This window comes from Capricornis sumatraensis, chromosome 17, assembly GCF_032405125.1.
Source record: "Capricornis sumatraensis isolate serow.1 chromosome 17, serow.2, whole genome shotgun sequence".
NCBI lineage: Eukaryota > Metazoa > Chordata > Mammalia > Artiodactyla > Bovidae > Capricornis > Capricornis sumatraensis.
This window is the reverse complement of record NC_091085.1, coordinates 7821293-7843068: the sequence shown is the minus strand read 5'-3', so window position 1 is coordinate 7843068 and position 21776 is coordinate 7821293. Positions and strand designations below refer to the sequence as shown.

The 21776-nt window shown below is 38.6% G+C and overlaps 1 protein-coding gene across 1 annotated transcript in view; it reads right to left on the bottom strand.

Annotated features, from left to right (window-relative positions):
* The window catches only part of KLHL2 (kelch like family member 2), a 157260-nt gene that overhangs the window by 101542 nt on the left and 33942 nt on the right, over positions 1–21776 (bottom strand). The window contains exon 3 of the mRNA XM_068989725.1: positions 15790–15896. Coding sequence (XP_068845826.1) covers positions 15790–15896 — 107 coding nt within the window. The remainder of the gene's footprint in view (positions 1–15789; positions 15897–21776) is intronic.

Genomic DNA, 21776 nt, shown 5'->3' with positions numbered 1-21776 from the left:
GAGTGAGAAAAGCTGGCTTAAAACTCAACACTCAGAAAACTAAGATCATGGCATCAGGTCCCATCACTTCATGGCAAATAGATGGGGAAACAATGGAAACAGTGAAAGACTTTATTTTCTTGGGCTCCAAAATCACTGCAGATGGTGACCACAGCCTTGATATTAAAAGACGCTTGATCCTTTGAAAGAAAAGCAATGACAAACCTAGATAGCATATTCAAAAGCAGAGAAATTACTTTGCCTACAAAGGTCCATCTATTCAAAGTATGGTTTTTCCAGTAGTATTATATGGATATGCTGCTACTGCTAAGTCGCTTCACTCGTGTCCGACTCTATGCGACCCCACAGATGGCAGCCCACCAGGCTCCCCTGTCCCTGGGGTTCTCCAGGCAAGAACACTGGAGTGGGTTGCCATTTCCTTCTCCAATGCATGAACGTGAAAAGTGAAAGTGAAGTCACTCAGTCGTGTCTGACTCTTCATGACCCCATGGACTGCAGCCCACCAGACTTCTCCGTCCATGGGATTTTCCAGGCAAGAGTACTGGAGTGGGGTGCCATTGCCTTCTCCGACATGGACATGAAAACCAGACAATAAAAAAGGCTGAGTGTCTTTGAACTGCGGTACTGGAGAAGAATCTTGAGAGTTCATTGAACTGCAAGATGAAACCAGTCAATCCTAAAGGAAATCAACTCTGAATATACACTGGAAGAACTGACGCTGAAGCTCCAATACTTTGGCCACCTGATGCGAACAGATGACTCATTAGAAACCACCCTGATGCTGGGAAAGATTGAAGGCAGAAGAAGGGGACAGCAGAGAATGAGATGGCTGGATGGCACCACCAACTCAACAGACACAAGTTTGAGCAAACTCCAGGAGATGCTAAAGGTCAGCAAAGCTCAGTGTGCTGCAGTCCACAGGGTTACAAAGAGTCGGACACAACTGAGCGACTGAACAACAGCAATGGAACAAAACAGTGATGACGTTGTTCATAAAGATCTTGGTAAAAATGAAAAATGTGCGTTTTATTGGGTTGGCCAGAAAGTTCATTCAGGCTTTTCCATAAAATCTTAACAGAAAAATCCAAACCAACTTTTTAGCCAATTCAGTATTTTTACTTAAAAACCAAAGGAAGTTTTTGGCCAACCCAGTAACACTAAAGTTACCGTGTTCTAGCTTTGAAGGATTTCAGGCATCAAATATTTACTGAAAAGTTACTATACAGGTTGAGCTAAGCACTTTCACTAGTGAACACTGTACTTTTCTTGAGAAAAGAAATGAAGGCCTCCAAATTGTAAACATTTATAGATATACGTATGGATGGAAACATTTCCATCTCAAGGACCTTAATCAGGACTCTTGAAGCCCAGAACAAACTGAGAAATGTGTTTACCCATTCTGAAGTTCTAAGAAATGAACAGATTTAAGAGGGCAAATCCTAGGATCAATAAAAAGTACACATGAGTCCAACATTAGTTACTGCTTAGCACACAAAAAATTGAGAAAATAGTAAAAGTATAATACAGACTTTATACTATGCTGAAACACTAAGACTCGAATGACAAATTACAGCCACATTTAATAAATAAAATCCATCACTCTTCAAGTTACATGTGTCAACCCCTCCAATCATTATTGCTCTTTCACTTTTAGGTTACAAAGACACTACCAACATATTGGTATCTTCCTTCCAGCAAGATGACCCGAATGCCCCTGCCAGGCACTGGCTATGGTGGTATGGTACAAAATTCCCCAACTCTACAACTAATCTAAGGCAAACATGGTACCTGCATTTCCCTGCCAATCTGGCTCTAGTTTGCTGGTCTCCTACTTCCTAAAAGAAAACAGGAAAGAGATAACCCTTTTCCTTCCTTGAGATATTAGGTCCACTCTGGTAGGCATCTTGTATTCATGGGGGAAGCAATTAAAGGATAAAATTTTTAGTGAGTACAGCTTGGTGATAAGACAGACAGAAGAGGATCCTTGGTGACCAGCTCACTTTCTAGTTATGAGAGAATGTATTTCCTTGCTATTTAAACCACCTTAAGGGGAGTTCTCTGTCATATGCAGACTAAAGTCATATGCACTTTATGTGCAATACCCTATTTAATGTTCTTCATAGCAGTCAGCAATATAAGAAACATTGTTTACTCTCTGTCTAACCCTTCTTCCTTTCCCCAAAGCCTAGGATAACACCCAGCACACAGAAGGTGCTCAATGAGTACTCCAAATAGCTGTGAAAAGAAGAGAAGCGAAAAGCAAAGGAGAAAAGGAAAGATATAAGCATCTGAATGCAGAGTTGCAAAGAACAGCAAGAAGAGATAAGAAAGCCTTCTTCAGCGATCAATGCAAAGAAATTGAGGAAAACAACAGAATGGGAAAGACTAGAGATCTCTTCAAAGAAAATTAGATACCAAGGGAACATTTCATTCAAACATGGGCTCGATAAAGGACAGAAATGGTCTGGACCTAACAGAAGCAGAAGATATTAAGAAGAGGTGGCAAGAATACATGGAAGAAACTGTACAAAAAAAATCTTCACGACCCAGATAATCACGATGGTGTGATCACTCATCTACAGCCAGACATCCTGGAATGTGAAGTCAAGTGGGCCTTAGAAAGCATCCCTACGAACAAAGCTAGTGGAGGTGATGGGAATTCCAGTAGAGCTATTTCAAATCCTGAAAGATGATGCTGTGAAAGTGCTGCACTCAATATGCCAGCAAATTTGGAAAACTCAGCAGCAGCCACAGGATTCAAAAAGGTCAGTTTTCATTCCAATCGCAAAGAAAGGCAATGCCAACGAATGCTCAAACTACCACACAGTTGCACTCATCTCACACGCTAGTAAAGTAATGCTCAAAATTCTCCAAGCCAGGCTTCAGCAATACGTGAACTGTGAACCCCCTGATGTTCAAGCTGGTTTTAGAAAAGGCAGAGGAACCAGAGATCAAACTGCCAACATCCTCTGGATCATGGAAAAAGCAAGAGAGTTCCAGAAAAACATCGATTTCTGCTTTCTTGACTATGCCAAAGCCTCTGACTGTGTGGATCACAATAAACTGGAAAATTCTGAGAGAGATGAGAATACCAGACCACCTGACCTGCCTCTTGAGAAATCTATATGCAGGTCAGGAAGCAACAGTTAGAACTGGACATGGAACAACAGACTGGTTCCAAATAGGAAAAGGAGTACGTCAAGGCTGTATACTGTCACCCTGCTTATTCAACTTCTGTGCAGAGTACATCATGAGAAATACTGGGCTGGAAGAAGCACAACCTGGAATCAAGATTGCCAGGAGAAATATCAATAACCTCAGATAGGCAGATGACACCACCCTTATGGCAGAAAGTGAAGAGGAACTAAAGAGACTCCTGATGAAAGTGAAAGAGGAGAGTGAAAAAGTTGGCCTAAAGCTCAACATTCAGAAAACGAAGATCATGGCATCTGGTCCCATCACTTCATGGGAAATGGATGGGGAAACAGTGGAAGCAGTGTCAGACTTTATTTTGGGGGGCTCCAAATCACTGTAGATTATGATTGCAGCCATGAAATTAAAAGATGCTTACTCCTTGGAAGAAAAGTTATGACCAACCTAGATAGCATATTCAAAAGCAGAGATATGTTTTGCCGACTAAGGTCCCTCTAGTCAAGGCTATGGTTTTTGCAGTGGTCATGTACGGATGTGAGAGTTGGACTGTGAAGAAGGCTGAGCACTGAAGAATTGATGCTTTTGAACTGTGGTGTTGCAGAAGACTTTTGTGACTGCAAGGAGATCCAACCAGTCCATTCTGAAGATCAGCCCTGGGATTTCTTTGGAAGGAATGATGCTAAAGCTGAAATTCCAGTACTTTGGCCACCTCATGCGAAGAGATGACTCATTGGAAAATACTCTGATGCTGGGAGGGATTGGGGGCAGGAGGAGGAGGGGATGACAGAGGATGAGATGGCTGGATGGCATCACTGACTCGATGGACGTGAGTCTGAGTGAACTGTGGGAGATGGTGATGGACAGGAAGGCCTGGCGTGCTGCGATTCATGGGGCCACAAACAGTTGGACACGACTGAGCGACTGAACTGAACTGAACTGATGAAGGAAAGCACAAATTTTAAGACAAGTATAACATGCTTGCAACTTTTAAAAAAACTCACATCTTACACAAATGATAATCTCTCTTCCTATTCTAATTTACCTTACTAAATGATGTTCAATGTGACAAAAGAAATGATCAAAAAGCACTCCCCCATAAAGAAGAATGAAAATAATTTCCTATTTCCCACTAGATTTCAGATATTTTAGCCTGTGGCACAAAAGAAGCCTCAAATATATGTGTTAAGGAAAAGGGCACTCTAAATGCCACATCTGTACACAAGCTAGTAATTTTAAAACACAAGAACCCAGGATTTCCCTGGTGGTCTAGTGGTTAAGACTTCACTTTCACTACAGTGGGCATAGGTTCGATCCCTGGTCATGGAATAAAGATCCTGCATGCCACCATCAACCAAAACAAAACAAGCAAAAAAAGATACATAAATGAATAAAAACACAAGAAATCAATTTGATATATTCTTTTTCAAGTAACAATTAAACAACCTGGCCTTAATCTAAAATTCACCAGTGATACATCACAGAATTACTTTTCACTTCCCTTCTTCTACCAGAATACTTGGAACTATGAAGAGCAACAGAATTCTTTTTTAGGTGATATAATTTGAATGAAAATTTTACTGAGAGTTTAAGGGAGATGAAAAACAAGGCCAAAAAGAGTATCTGCAGAGTCCCCATTTCCAAACAGGCAAATCACAAGGAACAAGAGGAGTACAGGGTAGCCCTGTGCCACTGCAGACATGTCTGTGTATAGCGGATCACTCAGCCAGAGGAGTCAAACATCACAGCGCGTAACAGCATGGAAGCAGGCCAAGGTCTACTTGTGGGCCTCCTCATATTTTTTATGAAAGATAATATAAATACAGTAAGACTTCATATAGGAAAATAGACAAACAATGGGTTCATAAAGTCTAGCAAGTCTTAAATATATGTACACTAAACCCCTCAGACCAAATCTCCATGTCTTATTTTACCTAATCTCTGCCAAACTGCTATTTAGTGGATTCAAAAGAAGAAAATAAACAAAGATTGCCAGAAAGGTAAATAATATCCACTACCAAAGAACCATAAAATTCTAGCCTACCAAGTACATGAAAAGATGTTCAACATCATTAGTCATCAGGGAAGTGCAAATGAAACTATAAGAGATGCCACTTGACATCCATTAGAATGACCACAACTGGGGAAAAAAAGAAAAAAGAGTAACAAATGTTGGTAAGGAAGTGGAATAATGGAAACACTTATACATAATGTAGGAATGTAAAATGATGCAGTCACTTGGGGAAATAATACAGCAATTTTTAAAAAGTTAAACATAAATTTACCACATAACCAGCCATTCCACACATATGTATCTACCACCATGAGAAATAAAAATTTGTGTCCACCCAAAGAACTACATGTGAATGTTCATAGCAGCATGAGCCATAATTGCTAGAAACTGGAAACAATCTAAATGTCCACCAGCTGGTAAATATATAGTCAAAATGTGCTGTTTTCATACAATAGAATCTACTTAGCAATAAAAAGGAACAATCTGATGATATATATACTATGACATGGATGAGCCTCAAAAATATTAGGTAGGGACTAAAAAGCTATAAAGTTGATTTATGGTGATGGCAGTACTACTGAGTAAATTTATTAAAAATCACTGCAAATTACAATGTAAAATATGCCTCAATAAAATGGTAAAAGTCACAATCAAGGTACTCAATTCATATTTTATATGTGCCAGAAATTAACACAGTAGTCCCATTTTGCACCTTGGCATAGCAATCTAAGATTTGACCAAGTATTCTCAGGCAGAAACAGGCTGAACTGCAAGAAGTACCCAGCTACCAGTTAACTGAGACAGACATTAGGAATACTTATAGAATCAAAACATCTTCAGGGTCCCATCCTCATCATTAGGCAAAATTCAAAAATTACATGTCAACTAAAATATGAAGAGGTGAGAATCATTCGGTTAAAAAAAAAGGAAGGATGGAAGAAAGAAAGAAGTGAGGGAAGCTGAAATGTAGTTTAGATTAAAAACAGGGAAGAAAAACAGAGACATAATGAGATCTCCCATCATTAGCATCCATGTCTCTGGATGTCAAAAGGCTCAGGGAGTTTGGAGACTCTTAAATGTCATCTTTTGAAGGGAAAGGAAACTAACTAACTCTGATCTTGTAACTTTAAATTAATCATTACAAAAAATAAATAAATTAATTAATCATTACATTTTGTAACTGGAAAATAAAATATTTATTAAAAGACATCTACTTTAAGACATTTTCAATCTTTTACCCTTACAACAACCTTTAGGAATTGAGGGTAAAAAATAATAATGATAACCATGAAAATGCCAATCTTAATTGAACATTTTCTATGTGCCAAATAAAGGACAAACATACATGATCTCATATAATCTTTATAAGAATCCTAGGAAGTAATATTATTATCCTCATTTTCCAAAAGGGAAAATTGAGGCCAAAACTGAAGAAGAGACTAATGATCCCAGATTCAGTAATTCTAACAAGGACTTGAAGGAAGGCACTTTACTAGGGAACTCCTCAATTAGGCCAACACAGTGCAGATCAAATACTGCTTTTACAAACCTAGAAATTCTGTTTGGAAAAAGTCTCCAGGAGTAATAAATAAGATGGTCACTGAAGTGAAATTAGGACATAAAAATGTGACTAGTCCCTCTCTAACTTTTCTAATCAGCCTCAGTTAAAGGCACCATCCCCCAATCACTTGCCCAATATGGCTTACAACCCCTCTACTGTCTTTCCTACGTTTGTCTCTTTTATAATTAATTCATTTTATTCATTTATTTATTTTGGCTGAACTGGGTCTTTGTTGCGATGGCTCCTCTTGTTGCAGAGCACAGGCTCTAGGTGTGTGGGCTTCAGTAGTCACAGCGCATGGGCTCAGCCGCTGCCACACATGAGCCCTAGAGTGTGGGCTCGGGAGCTGTGGTGCTAAGGCACTACTGCAGCATACAGAATCTTTCCAGACCAGGGATCAAACCCGTGTTCCCTGAACTGGCAGGCAGATCTTAACCACCGGGCCACCAGGGAAGTCCCCTTTCTTACATTCTTGATTATTTAACTCAGTTCAGGAACAACAAAATCTAACAGGCTGAAAAGTGAGGTGGTCTCCAGAGTCCTCACTACTCTCAAAACACCAAGCCTATTCTCTCCACATTGCCTCTGCACTTTTTTTAATTCATATAAACCCTTTGTACTCATTACATTTCAGGAAATGTCAGATCCCCATCTCTCAATGCTGTTCATCACAGTCCTCACTATCTATTATTACTGCTCTGAACAGATCTTCCACAAACTATTATGTATTTAAAGTGTGCACATCTGTTAATACATGTCATGCTGTTAGTCTGCTTGGATTGTTCAACACTTGCACCTTGACCATTCTAATAAACCACCCTTTGACAAAAAGCAAAAAAACATAAAAATAAAGTGTGTACAACTTATTTCTCCAATGATATTAATAAATTACCAGTACAAAAAGTGTGCTAATTTTGTTTATTACCCCTTGAAGTATCTAGCAAAATGTTAGGCATAGGAAATATTTAAGTTTCTAAAGTATGAATAGATTTACATTTGTGCTTTTTTGTGTAACTATGTATTTATAAGCATTTCTTTGTTCTATTAATAATCTAAGATTATAAGCTAATTGTTGGAAAAGATAATAACTTCATTTTCTTGAACAATACTATACTGGATGTTTAGCTTTTATTTTCTTAAGAATGAAGTTAAGGGAGGATGTGGCCAGGTGGCAGAGTAGGAAGACCTGGAGCTCACCAGCTCCTACAGACACACCAAATTACAACTACTCACAGAGCAGCTATAAATGACAATGACCTGAAGACTAGCAGGTATCTCCCACATAAAGACATAGAGAAGGAACCACAATGAGAAGGGTAGAAGGGACAATGACAAGACCTAGTCAAGATCTAACTCACCTGAATAATCAACCCACAAACAAGAGTATAATCACAATTACAGAGGTTTTCCCCAAAGAGCAAGGGTTCCAAGCCCCATATCAGGGTCCCCAGCTCAGGAATCCTACACCAAGAAGACAAGCCACTACAACATCCTGTTTTGAAGGCCAGAAGGGCCTTAATGCAGGAGAGCAAGAAGGCTATAGGAAACAGACTCAGCTGCTTCAGGGATGTGGAGAATCTCATACACTCAGAGACCCAGGACAGACGCAGTAGTTTGAAAGAAGCCTGGGCTAGACCTATATACTGATCTTAGAGAGGCTCCCAAGAGGCAAGAGATCACCCTGAGGGCACCAATGCTGGTGGCAACCATTCTGGGGATGTCATTCTACCACAAGGACACTGGTACTGGCAATGCCATTTTGGGATTCACCCTATAGACTATTTGCTCCAGGGGCTTATCTGCACACGAGCAAGCTGGCAGCAGCCCTGTGGCCCAACCAGGGTCATGCAGACAGCCTCATGGGAAGCCGATCCCAACCTCCAGCTTGACTACAGCCACTATGCAGGGCACAGTCTTGCAGCCAACCAGGCCAGGAACCAGGAATTTGCCTACCAGACTGCCCACAGTACTCTTCCCACCACAAAAGGAGGAGTCACATGGTCCATATAGGGGGCACCCTAAGAACATACAGCTCTGAAATAGGAGGGGAGCAAGCTACTGGGCCCTATAGGATGTCAATTATATAAGGCCACTTCTCCAAGATCCAGAAATATAACCAACTTACCTGATAAATACAAAAAATTGGGCAAAATGAGGAGAGACCAAAATATGCTCTACACAAAGGAGTAAGAAAAAACTTCAGAAAAAGAACTAAAAGAAATGGAGGCAGGCAACCTACCTGATAAAGAGTTCTCATTAATGATCATTAAGATGCTCCATGAATGTGGGAGAATAATTAGATGAACACAGTGAGAATTTTAAGAGAGTTAGAAAATATAAAAATAAACGAAACAGACGTGAAGATAAAATACCCATAAAAAAGAAACTGGAAGGAAAAGTATTTTAGACGATACAGAGAAGTATAATAGTAACATGGAAGACAGAGTAGTGGAAATCATCCAAGGTGAACAGGAAAAAAAAAAAGAATTTGAAAAAAATGAGAGTAGTTTAAGAGACTTCTGGGACAACATCAAGCATACTAACATTCGTATTATGGGATAACGGAAAGACAGAAAAGGGCAGAGAAGTTACTTGAAGAAATAACAGGTGAAACTTACTTAACCTAGGGAAGGAGAGGAAGCAAAGAATCCCAAACAAGAGGAACTTAAAAAGGTCCACACCACAACACATTGTAATTAAAATGGCAAAAATTAAAGAGAAAGAGAAAATCTTAAAAAGCAGCAAGAGAACACCCCAGACTGTCAGCTGACTCTTCAGCAGGAACTTTAGCAGGCCAGGAGTGCCATGATATTCCAACTAATGAAACAGTAAAATCTATACCACAAATGTTCTACCTGCAAGGCTCTCATTCGGATTTGAAGGGGAAGAGAAGTATTCCAAATGAGCAAAAGCTAAGAGAGCTCAGTACCACCAAACCAACTTTATAAGAAATGAATTCAAGGAATTTCTCTAAGTGAAAAAGAAAGACTCCAAACAGAAACACGAAAATTCTCAATGTAAAGGCAAACAAATAGTAAAAGTAGTAGATAATCAACTTAAAAGCTAGAAGGAAGGTAAAAAGGCAAAAATAGTAAAATAATTTATAGCTACAATAAATAGTTAAGGGATATACAAACAAAAAGATGTAAAATATGACATAAAAAACATTAAATAAAGGGAGGTAGAAATAAAAATGCAGGGCAGTTGCAATGCATTAGAACTGCAGAGATCTTCAATTTAAAATAATCACATATATACATGCACAGGTTGTTATATATGAACCTTATGGTAATAACAAAAGAGAATCATCAGGGATTTCCTGGTGGCTTAGTGGCGAAGAGCCTGCCTGCCAATGAAGGACACATGGGTTTGATCTCTGGGCCAGGAAGAGACCTCATATGCTGTAAAACCACCCCACATGAGCCACAACTGCTAAGCCCACTTGCCACAACACCTGAATCCTTCATGCCCTAAAGCCCGTGCCCTGCAACAAGAGAAACCAAGAAGACCTCTCACAGTAATTAAGAGCAGACCTCACTCGCTGCAACAAGAGAAAAGTACACACAGCAGAAAAGACCAACCACAGCCAAAACAAAGAAACAAACAAATAAATAAAATTTTAAAATTAATTAGATATTTTTAATAGGAATATTAAAGAAAAAGGAACAAAAGAGAACCATAAAAATGACCAGAAAACAATTAACAAAATGGCAAGAACTACATATACATCAATAGTTTAAATGAAAATAAACAAACTGCTCCAATCAAAAGACAGAATGGCTGAATAGATTAAAAAAATAAAACCTATCTGTATGTTTCCCAGGTGATGCTAGTGGTAAAGAACCTGCCTGCCAATGCAGGAAACATGAGATGCGGGTCCAATCCCTGGGTCAGGAAGATTCCCCAGGAGAGGACATGGCAACCCACTCCAGTATTCTGGCCTGGAGAATCCCCATGGACAGAGGAGCCAAGAAGTCTGCAGTCCACAGGGTCATACAGAGTCAGACACAACTAAAGCAACTTACCACACACATATGCTACCTACAAGAGACTTAATTCAGATCTAAAGATACACCCAGACTAACAGTGAAGAGATGGAAAAAATATTCCACATAAATGCAAATGAAAAGAAAGCTGGGGTGGCAGATGTATATCAGACAGGACAGACTTTAAAACAAAGATGTTATCAAGACACAAAGACAGGCATTACCTAACGATCAAGGGATCAATCCCAAGAAGATATAGTAACTGTAAATGTATACACACCCAACATGCGTGCCTGCATGCTAAGTCACTTCAGTTGTGTTTGACTCAGTGCAAGCTTATGCACTGTAGCCCACCAGGCTCCTTTGTTCATGGGATTCTCCAGGTAAGAATACTGGAGTGGGTTGCCACGCCCTTCTCCAGGGGATCTTCCCAACCCAGGGATTGAACGTGCATCTCTAATGTCTCCTGCACTGGTTTCTTTACCACTAGTGCCACCTGGGAAACCCAACACAGGAGTACCTAAATAAGTTAAGCCAACAGGGTTACAATAATAGTAGGGGACTTTTAACACCCCATTTATATCTACGGACAGATCATCCAGAAAAAATATCAGTAAGGAAACACTAGCCTTAAATAAAACATTTGACTAGATAAATTTTCTATGTATATACAGAATATGGGCTTCCCTGGTAGCTCAGATGGTGAAGAATCTGCCTGTAACACAGGAGACCTGGGCTCAATCAGAACATAAGCAAAAAGCAGCAGAATACTCATTCAAGTGCACAAAGAACATTCTTCAGGATATGTTGCCACAAAACAAATCTGAATAAATTTGAGATGACAGAAATCACATCAGTATTATGAAAAGAAAAATCAATATGAAAAAAAATGAAAAAGCACAAATACATGCAGCCTAAACAATATGCCACTGAACAACCAACAGGACACTGAAGAAATCAAAAGGAAATAAAAATCTGGAGACAAATTAAAATGCAACACAATCCAAACATGACACAATAATCCAAAGTCTATGGAACACAGCAAAAGCAGTTCTAAGAGGAAAGTTTGCAGTCATACAAGCCTACTTCAGGAAATAAGAAAAATCTTTGTCAAAGCAATCTAACCTTATACCCAAAGGAATTGGAAAAATTAAAATAAACAAAACCTAAAGTTAGTAGAAGGAAAGAAATAATTAATATCAGAGCAAAAATAAATAAAGACTAAAAACCAGAAAAGATCAATGGAAGAGCTAGTTCTTCGAAAAGATACACAAAATTAATAACTCTTTAGCCAGACTCATAAGACAGGGCCCAAATAGACAACTGAGAAATTACAGGTGAAACCACAAAAATACAAAAGATCATTAGATATTACTGTGAACCAACAAAATGGGCAATTTAAAATAGATGTATTCCAAGCAATATACAATCTCCAAAGACAATCAGGAAGACACATAAAATATGAAGACTGGTTACCAGTAATGAAACTGAACCAATAATTGTGAAAATTACCAACAAAAAATCCAGGACCAATAGGTGATATTCTATCAAACACTTAAAGAGTTAATACCACCTCAAACTATGCCAAAAAACTGAAGACAAAGGAATACTTTGGAATGCATTCTGTAAGATCAGCATCACCCTACCAAAACAGGCAAAAACACCACCCCAAAAATAAAATTACAGCCCAGTACCACTGATGAACACAGGTGCAAAAACTCTCAAAATATTAGTAAACCGAAATCAACAATGCACCAAAAGAATCATACACTGTATCAAGTGGACTTTATCCTAGAGACATATGATTAGAGATGATTTAATACTCCACAAACCAATCAATGAGATATACCACTTAAATACACTGAATAAAAATGATATGATCATATCAACAGATGCACAAAAAGCTATTGATAAAATTCAATATCCATTTATGATTAAAAAAAAAACTCTCTAGAAAGTGAGCACAATATATATGTTGTGAACCTACCTCAATATAATAAGGCCATATATGACAAGCCCACAGTTATCATACTCAATGGTGAAAAGCTGAGAGCATTTCTTCTAAAATCAGGAACAAGACAATGATGTCCACTCTTGCCACTTTTATCCAACATAGTTTTGGAAGTTCTACCCACAGCAAACAGAGAAGAAAAATAAATAAAAGGAATCTAAATTGGAAAAGAAGAAGTAAAACTGTCAATGTTTGCAGAGGACATGACCATATATAGAAAATCCTAATAATGCTACCCAAAACTATCAGAATTAATTTAATACATAAACTCTGTAAAGATCTAGAATAAAAATGTAACATTCAGAAACATGCTGTGTTTCTATACACTAATAACAAACTATCAGAAAGAGAAACTGATCACATTTACAATTTCATCCAAAAGAATAAAATACCTTGGAATAAATACAACCAAAGAGGCAAAAAACTTGTACTTTGAAGCTATAAGACATGGATGAAAGAAACTAAAGACAACAAAAGCAAACGGAAAGAATACTATGCTCATGGGTTTGAAGAATTAATATGGTTAAAATTATCATAAATCCTAAAGTAATCTATAGATTCAATGCAATCCCTATCAAAATACCCATGATACTTTTCACAGAACTAGAACAAATAATTCTAAAATTTGTCTGGAAACACCCCAAATAGCCAAAACAATCTTAAGAAAGGAGAACAAAGAGGGAGGTATCATGTTCCCTGACTTTAAATTATATTACAAAGCTACAGTAATCAAAATAGTCTGGTATTAGTACAAAAAAAGGAAAAATACATGGGTCAATGTAACTAAATAGAGAGTACAGAAATAAATCAAAACTTAAATGGTCAGTTAATCTCCAACAAAGAAGGCAATGGGGAGTAGACAGTCTGTTCAACAAATGATGCTGGGAAAAGTGGACAGCTACATACAAAAGAACCCAACTGGATTGCTTTCTAATATCATGCACAAAAATAAACTCAAAATGGATTAAAGACTTAATGTAAGACCTGAAACCATAAAATTCCTAGAGGAAAGAAGATAGTATGATCAAAGCAATATTTATTGGATTTCTCTCCTCAGGGAAGGGCAACAAAAGCAAAGATTAACACATGGGACTACACAAAACTAAGAAGCTTTTGCACAGCGAAAACTATCAACAACTAGGAAGGCAGCCTACCAAGTGAAAGAAAGTATTTCCAAATGAACCATCCAATAAGGAGTTTCCATCCAAAATAAACAAAAAGGTCATACAACTGAACATCAAAAATAAAAATAAAAATGGGCAGAGTACTTGTATAGCCATGGCTCCAAAGAAGACATACAGATGGCCAACAGACATATGAAAAGGTAGTCAGCATCACTAATAACCAGGGAAATGCAAATCAAAATCAGAGTAAGATCTATATCATACCTGTCAGAATGGCTATTTTGAAGAAGTTAACAAATAAGAAATATTGGTGAAGATGTAAAGAAAAACCTTTGTGCACTGTTTGCAGGATTGTAAACTAGTACAACCACTATGGAAAACAGTATGGAGGTGCCTCAAAAAATTAAAAATACAACTACCATATGATTCACCAATTCCATCTTCTTCACACCTGAAGAAAACAAAAACAGTAACTGGAAAAATATGTCCACCTCTACATTCATTGCAGCACTGCTTACGATAGCCACCATATAAAAGCAACCTTTGTCCACTGATAGATAAAAGGATAAAGAATATATGGTATACATACAATGAAATACGAATAGGCATAAAAAAGAAAAATCTTACCATTTGCAACAACATGGATATACCTAGAGGATATCATGTAAGTGAAATAAGTCAAACAGAGACTACAAATACTACATGATTTCATGTGAAATCAAAGATAACAAAACAAACAAAATAAAGTGAAAACAGAATCAACAAACACAGAGAACAAACGGGAGACTGACACAGGTGAGTACGGTGGAAAGGGGGAGAATTAGGTGAATAGTTAAGTGATATAAACCTATAATTATGAAAAGAATAAAGTCATGGGGATGTAATACACAACATAAAGACAGTGATACTATAGTGATTCTGTGTGGGGATATGTGGCTAAAAGGTTCATATAGTGATCATCTGACCATTTCATAAAGCATGCAAACGCCAATTCATTAAACAGTGCTCTTAAAACAAAATATTGTACATCAACTGTATTTTTTTAAAGGGTTTGAAGACAGAAAAATGAATTTAACAGCTTCGAGTGTGGCATGAGTAAACTACTTTTTTTTGTCCGAAATACTAAAATTATTCTATGTATTTTTGTAACTAAGTATCCACTCTATTTTCTTATATTGCTGAATCAAAAGGCATTTACTAAACATTTATTTGTTCACTATAAACAGTGGTGACGCAAATGTGAAAATCCTTTGAAGAAATGCAGAACAGTAAAAGCAATTTACTTTCGTCAAAATAGGAAAGTGCTAAAAGCTCTTATAAACTGCAAGGAGGCAAACTTAGCCAATATATGCAAATATAAATGCAAAAGGGGGAGGCTGAGCATAAAATTGTACTTGTATCTAATGCACACACGTATGTACACAACATGATAATAATGTAAAACAAAGATGAAGAGTAATTTAAAACAAAACAATACCATTTTCTTCTACTACAATGATTAATTTCATAACAATAAAATGTTAATAAGAAAATAAAATCTGGGACTTCCCTGGTGGCACAGTGGTAAGAATCTGCCTGTCGATGCAGAGGACAAGGGTTTGATCCCTGGTGCGGGAAGATGCCACATGTTATGGAGCAGCTAAGTTCATGTGCCACAACTAGAGCCTATGCTCTAGAGCCTGCGAGCTGCACCCACTGAGCCTGTGTGCCGCGACTACCGAAGCCCGGGTGCCTAGAGCCTGTGCTTTGCAACCAGAGAAGCCATCACAATGAGTCGCCCGTCACTGCAATGAGAGCAGCCCCTTCTCACCACAACCAGAGAAAGCCCTCGTGAAGCAAGGAAGACTGCATGCAGCCAAAAATAAGTGAAAAAAGAAAATGTGGAAAGAAAAGCCCAAATCTGTATACATTTTATAAACGTCCATAACCAAAACATTTCATACCTGTAAACATGGCGTGAAAGTAAGGACTACAGGCAGCCAGCACCACTCTATGAGCAGAAATTTCCATGTCTTCGGCCACAATTGTGACATCACACAGCAAATTCTGACTGTTTACAAGAGAGAGAAAAAAAATTTAAATGATAACAACAGTAAATGTATTGAACATCCTATGCAAAACTTTTACAGTGAAAGCCCAATTTTCTGAAGACTTAACTAAAAACTGCCATCCTTAAAAAGGAGTTCCCAAACATGAAGCACAAATAAAACAGCCATGACACAGGCCAACATGCCTTTGCCCTCATTCAGAATTTTGCTTTTGTTATCTCAACCTAATGAAAGTTACTGGCAGCAAATTATCAATGGAGTATGAAGGGAAAGTTGTTTATATTAAGAACTGCATCAACAGAAGTGGCAGATGGTGGTATGACACTAAGACAAGACAAAATAAAACACACATAGAAACTAAATTGGGTCAAAATACCAAAACTATACAGAAACAGGAAATGTCCTGGATCATGAAGCAAAGGTAAAGTTATATTCAACTACTTGCTGCATCAAAGCCATTTGAGCATTCGAAGGTTAACTTAATCAGAACATTTTCCAGTACAAAACATCTCATTCTTCAAAGTCAGAAAATATTACCACACATAAAATTAAAAAGCATTTTGTTACCTTAAAAGTTATTCAGTACATATAATTACACTTCCAGTTCTAAAACATCCATTTTAATGGATGTGCATTCTAATGCATTCAAAAACATGCAGTAAACACTTTTCACAAGCTATATAAGCTGCTAGATGAAATGCTCCAGCTAAATAAGAATATCACAGAATATCTTTTTGAGAAAAATCATTGATTTCAGAAAAAAGAAGAGGACTCCACCAACCTTACTGGCAATCACGTTGTTGACGACTGAAACAAGGTGTGATGAGCCCAAAGTCCTTTCTGCACCTCAAATATCCTGACACTGAATTCATGAGTATAGTGTACCTAGGTGACACTGGGCTTCCTGCTCAATTATCCCCATTCATTCCCCACAAGGGTACCTACCAGCTTCTGCAATTTCTGAAGCTTACAAGAAACATTTTCACAGGAGCTTAACCCAGTCTTTGAGTGATCCATTTCCACACCACTTTCAAACTTCTTTCTGTGCTGTGCTGTGTGAGCTCAGTTGATTCAGTCGTTTTCAACTCTTTGCAACCCTATGGACTGCAGCCTACCAGGCTCCTCTGTCCATGGGATTATCTCAGCAAGAACAGTGGAGTGGGTTGCCATTTCCTCCTCCAGGGGATCTTTTTAATCCAGGGATCTAACCTGCATCTCCTGCGGTTCCTGAATTGGCAGGTGGGTTCTTTACCACTGAGACACCTGGGAAGCCCTATTTCTGTCGAGTTCACACCAAAACTTCTGAAGATCCTACCGGTACTCACATTCCCTCCAAGTACAGATGAAACTGTAAGAAAAGGGGCCAACCCAGCCCCAGTGAGGACAGCATCCCAGTGATAAGCTCACTGTGCCCTGTAAACTGAAGCATGGGTTATAATGAGACACAAGGCAAGTTGCCTGTTAGGCTCCAGAGGTGGCACATCACTCTCTGAAATTCCTCCAGATCAATGCGGAAAACTGACAAAGTCCACAGTACACTCTGAGCAGTTGAAACCACTCTGCAAGTCTATGTATTCCATGGGTTCTCAAGTAAGCAGGAGGAAGTCAGTGGTTTTTCAGGAAGATGTTATGCAGGAGCTCCATCCACATGTATAGTTTCACTTAGACCCTATCAATATCTTATGCTGCTGCTGCTGCTAAGTTGCGTCCAACTCTTAGCAACCCCATGGACTGCAGCCTACCAGGCTCCTCTGTCCATGGGGTTTTCCAGGCAAGAGTACTGGAGCAGGCTGCCATTGCCTTCTCCGATCAATGTCTTATGAGGTCCATGTTATTGTAATTTCTACCCTTAAAATGTATAGCTGGGGAAACCAAGGTAAAGATGAATAAGCAGTCTAAAGTCACCACTAGTGGCAATGCCAGGATTCAAATCTAAGGAGTCTGGTTTACAAAATCATCTAAAGCTATGTGATTTTAAGACTTGTTAAAGCTTGAATAAAACAAGGAATAGAAAGTATAAACAACAGCCATTTTTTATTAGACATACTGTACACCAGATACGATGCAGAATTCAATATATAGTTTACAAAAGGCCCAGTTTTAGTAGGTTTTTAGCACTACCACTACAAAAATAGTTAGAAATCAAATTCAACGAAGCACTGCAAGATCTTCTCTGCCCTTAAGGAGACTAGCAGAAAGGTCTGACAATGCAAGGATTACAGAACAAAGTAGAAAGTGCCAGAGTGAAGACACTAGAACAGGGGAGTCATCTAAATCAGACTTGGGGTTAGAAAAGGCACCCTGCAGCTACTGCACTTAGCTGAGTTCTAATCACAGATAAGTGTTACCTAGATGGAGAGAAGAAAGAGAATCTCACACAGAGAGAAGAGCAGATGCTACTGGACGGAGACCTGAAGTAGCAAAGTACCACGGGGAGTGTGGCACAAAAAGAGCTTTTGAGAAGAAGAGTGATGCTGGGGTGAGCAGAGCCATCCAGGTTTCCCACCATGACCATCTGCACACAGCTCAAACGTGAGCCAACTTCATCTTTATGTCGCTTTTCCTTTTGTCAATAATCCTTCCTAGTGCTCTAGTTTCAAGATGGAACTTAAATGGAATTATACTGAACACCTCAAAATCACATAATTACATTCAGCTTCAATTATAATTATTCATTGATCCAAACCTTTTATCATATAATTATCTTGGCCTTACCAGCTATTGGTAAAGTAATTAATATCAGTTAGTTGCTCAGTTGTGTCCAACTTTTCAACCCAACGGAGTATAGCCCACCAGGATCCCCTGTCCATGGAATTCTTCAGGAAAAAATACTGCAGTGGATAGCCATTCCCTTTTCCAGGGGATCTTCCTGACCCAGGGATCAAACCGAGTCTCCTGCATGGCAGGCAGATACATTACCATCAGAGCCACCAAGGTATAATAGTAGCTTATTAGCTGATGTTAATTAACTAATAAGATAAAAACAAAGGCAAACCAGTATGAAGTCACACGCTGGGATAGGTCACATGAAGTGTAATGCCACATTATAGATCAAAGACACGCTTAGTTTTAGTATTCAATTCCAGCAATAACATATTTTTAAAACATTACTTGCAGACAAGAGAGATTTGACCAATCTTCCTATCATTCAGCCAATCTGTGTCTACTGAACGTGGCCCTTACCTTTTCCTTTCAAGTGTGCATGCTCACAAGAAGTTGAATGACTTTGGATGAGGAGAAGAGAACTACAAATAAAATCCAGCAATAAAAATAACAGAAATTTGTTTTAGCCGTCCATACCCAAAGCATACATGGTGAGTTTATATTTCTACTATGTGAAATCTAATGAGGCAATTGACTATAAAAATTAAAGTCTTTCAGAATGAAGGTATAAAGTCGCTATTAGTAAAATCTGCATTTATTCACTCATTCATTAAATATCTAAAGTGCATACAGAAAAAAAATAAATAAATAAAGTGCATACAGGGCACCAAGGACAATGTCAGTTAATTAACTAATAAGATAAAAACAAAGGCAAACCATTATGAAGTCACAACCTGGGATAGGTCACATGCAGTGTAATGCCACATTATAGATCAAAGACATGCTTAGTTTTAGTATTCAATTCCAGCAATAACATATTTACCACACGTTTACCACAATAAATAAGACAATGCCCATGATAGTAAGGAATCTATCCTGGAGGATGGGAAAGAGACAAGCCAACAGACACTTACAAAATGAATTGACAGCTATTAGGGCAAGTGTCAGAGGTTGGAGTACACAGCACACAAGCCAAGCCCTAACACAAGCCAAGCCCAGGAAAGCTTTGGAAAGAGAATAACTTCTAAGCTCAAGTCTGGAGAAGAACAGGGGTTACACAGGCCTCATATAAAACTCAAATGACACAGAAAAAAGATAGATACTCATCTTCCAAGTGAAACATCGTAACAAATGGTCCTTCTCAGGAAAAAAATTCCTTTGAAAAAAAATCATACCCAAATATATCAACACACTCTTTGGTTTTCAGGTATCAAAGGAGTGAATTCCTAAGACTAGAAAATCCTATTATTTCTGTATATACAGAAGCCTTCCCTAACCATCGGGAAGGCATTCCAAGACCTCCAATGGATCCCTAAAACCACAGATAGCACTGAAACCTGTATGTACTGTTATTTCTCATACATACATACCCATGATAAAGTTTAATTGACAAATTAAGCATAGTAAGAGATTAACAAGTGATAATAAAACAATAACTATACTGTGATAACAGTTATGTGAATGTACTCTAGCTCTCTCAAAATACCTTACTATACAAAGTTAGTGTGTTTTCCATCTTAACTGAACAATTATCATGCCCTGTGGCTATAACTTTCACAGTTTGAGGTGTGACAGCAAAATTAGCACAAATTTCTTTTTCATTTTTCACAATTTCACAGATGGAAGGTTCATTCTTACCACAGATCTTAGCAACCTTAGCATATGATGTTTTTTTCTTCTCTTAAGTCAAGAACATTTACACTTTTCACTTAAAGGAAGTACTTTACAGCTTATATTTGACATTTCTGAATTGCCAGCATCACTTCTCCTGCACTTGGGGCTATTATGAAGTAAAATAAGGGTCACTTGAACACAAGCACTGCAACAGTCAACCTAACAACCAAGAGAGCTGCTGAGTGACGAATGGCTGAGACACACTGGGCAGAGGGGTGAGTCTCATCTCAAGCTGGAGCAGGCAGGACAATACCATCACACTACCAGAACAGTTTGACCACGGTAACCGAAACCTTGGAAAAGAGTGGACTAATGTGTATCTTACTCCTTGGAAGAAAAGTTATGACCAACCTAGAAAGCATATTGAAAAGCAGAGACGTTATTTTGCTGACTAAGGTCCGTCTAGTCAAGGCTATGGTTTTTCCAGTGGTCATGTATGGATGTGAGAGTTGGACTGTGAAGAAAGCTGAGCACCAAAGAATTGATGCTTTTGAACTGTGATGCTGGAGAAGACTCTTAAGAGCCCCTTGGACCGCAAGGAGATCCAACCAGTTCATTCTGAAGGAGATCAGCCCTGGGATTTCTTTGGAAGGAATGATGCTAAAGCTGAAACTCCAGTACTTTGGCCACCTCATGCGAAGAGTTGACTCATTGGAAAAGACTTAGATGCTGGGAGGGATTGGGGGCAGGAGGAGAAGGGGACGACAGAGGATGAGATGGCTGGATGGCAACACTGACTCGATGGATGTGAGTCTGAGTGAACTCTGGGAGTTGGTGATGGACAGGGAGGCCTGGCGTGCTGCGATTCATGGGGTCGCAAAGAGTCGGACGCAACTGAGCGACTGAACTGAACTGAACTGAATGTGTATCTTCTTAAAAGTTAGAATGTGCCATTAGGCTCTGAGATATCTAAAATAATTGGTAGTTTCAGGAAACAAGAATTTACTTTCTACTGGAGGTGGGGATGGTGGAGAGATTACATAGCATCTGTCCACCTTTCTGTCTCAGGTGCACAGGATGAGCCAGACTCAGAGCTGGTCAGCTGCTTCATCAAATGCTGGCTGCTCAGCATGAGGGGAGGTGAGATAGAAAAACAAGCTGTTTTAATTAAATTAGTCATATTTAACCAAACCTCCTATAACTGATAATGTGGTTCAACAGACAAGTGAGATGCAACCTAGCGAAAATGTCAATAATCTTAAAGAGCAACACAACTCCGTAACAAGTGGTACCACCATCAACTTTTTCTCCTTAAAACAACGATGGTTAGAATGGGAATTTCTGTAGCAATGATGCACAAGGAAAACCTAGCTTCTGGTTCACCACCACATTCAGAGGCCTGAAAAACAGCAGAGATTGTACCTGCTGAGATTTCAAAGCAAAAT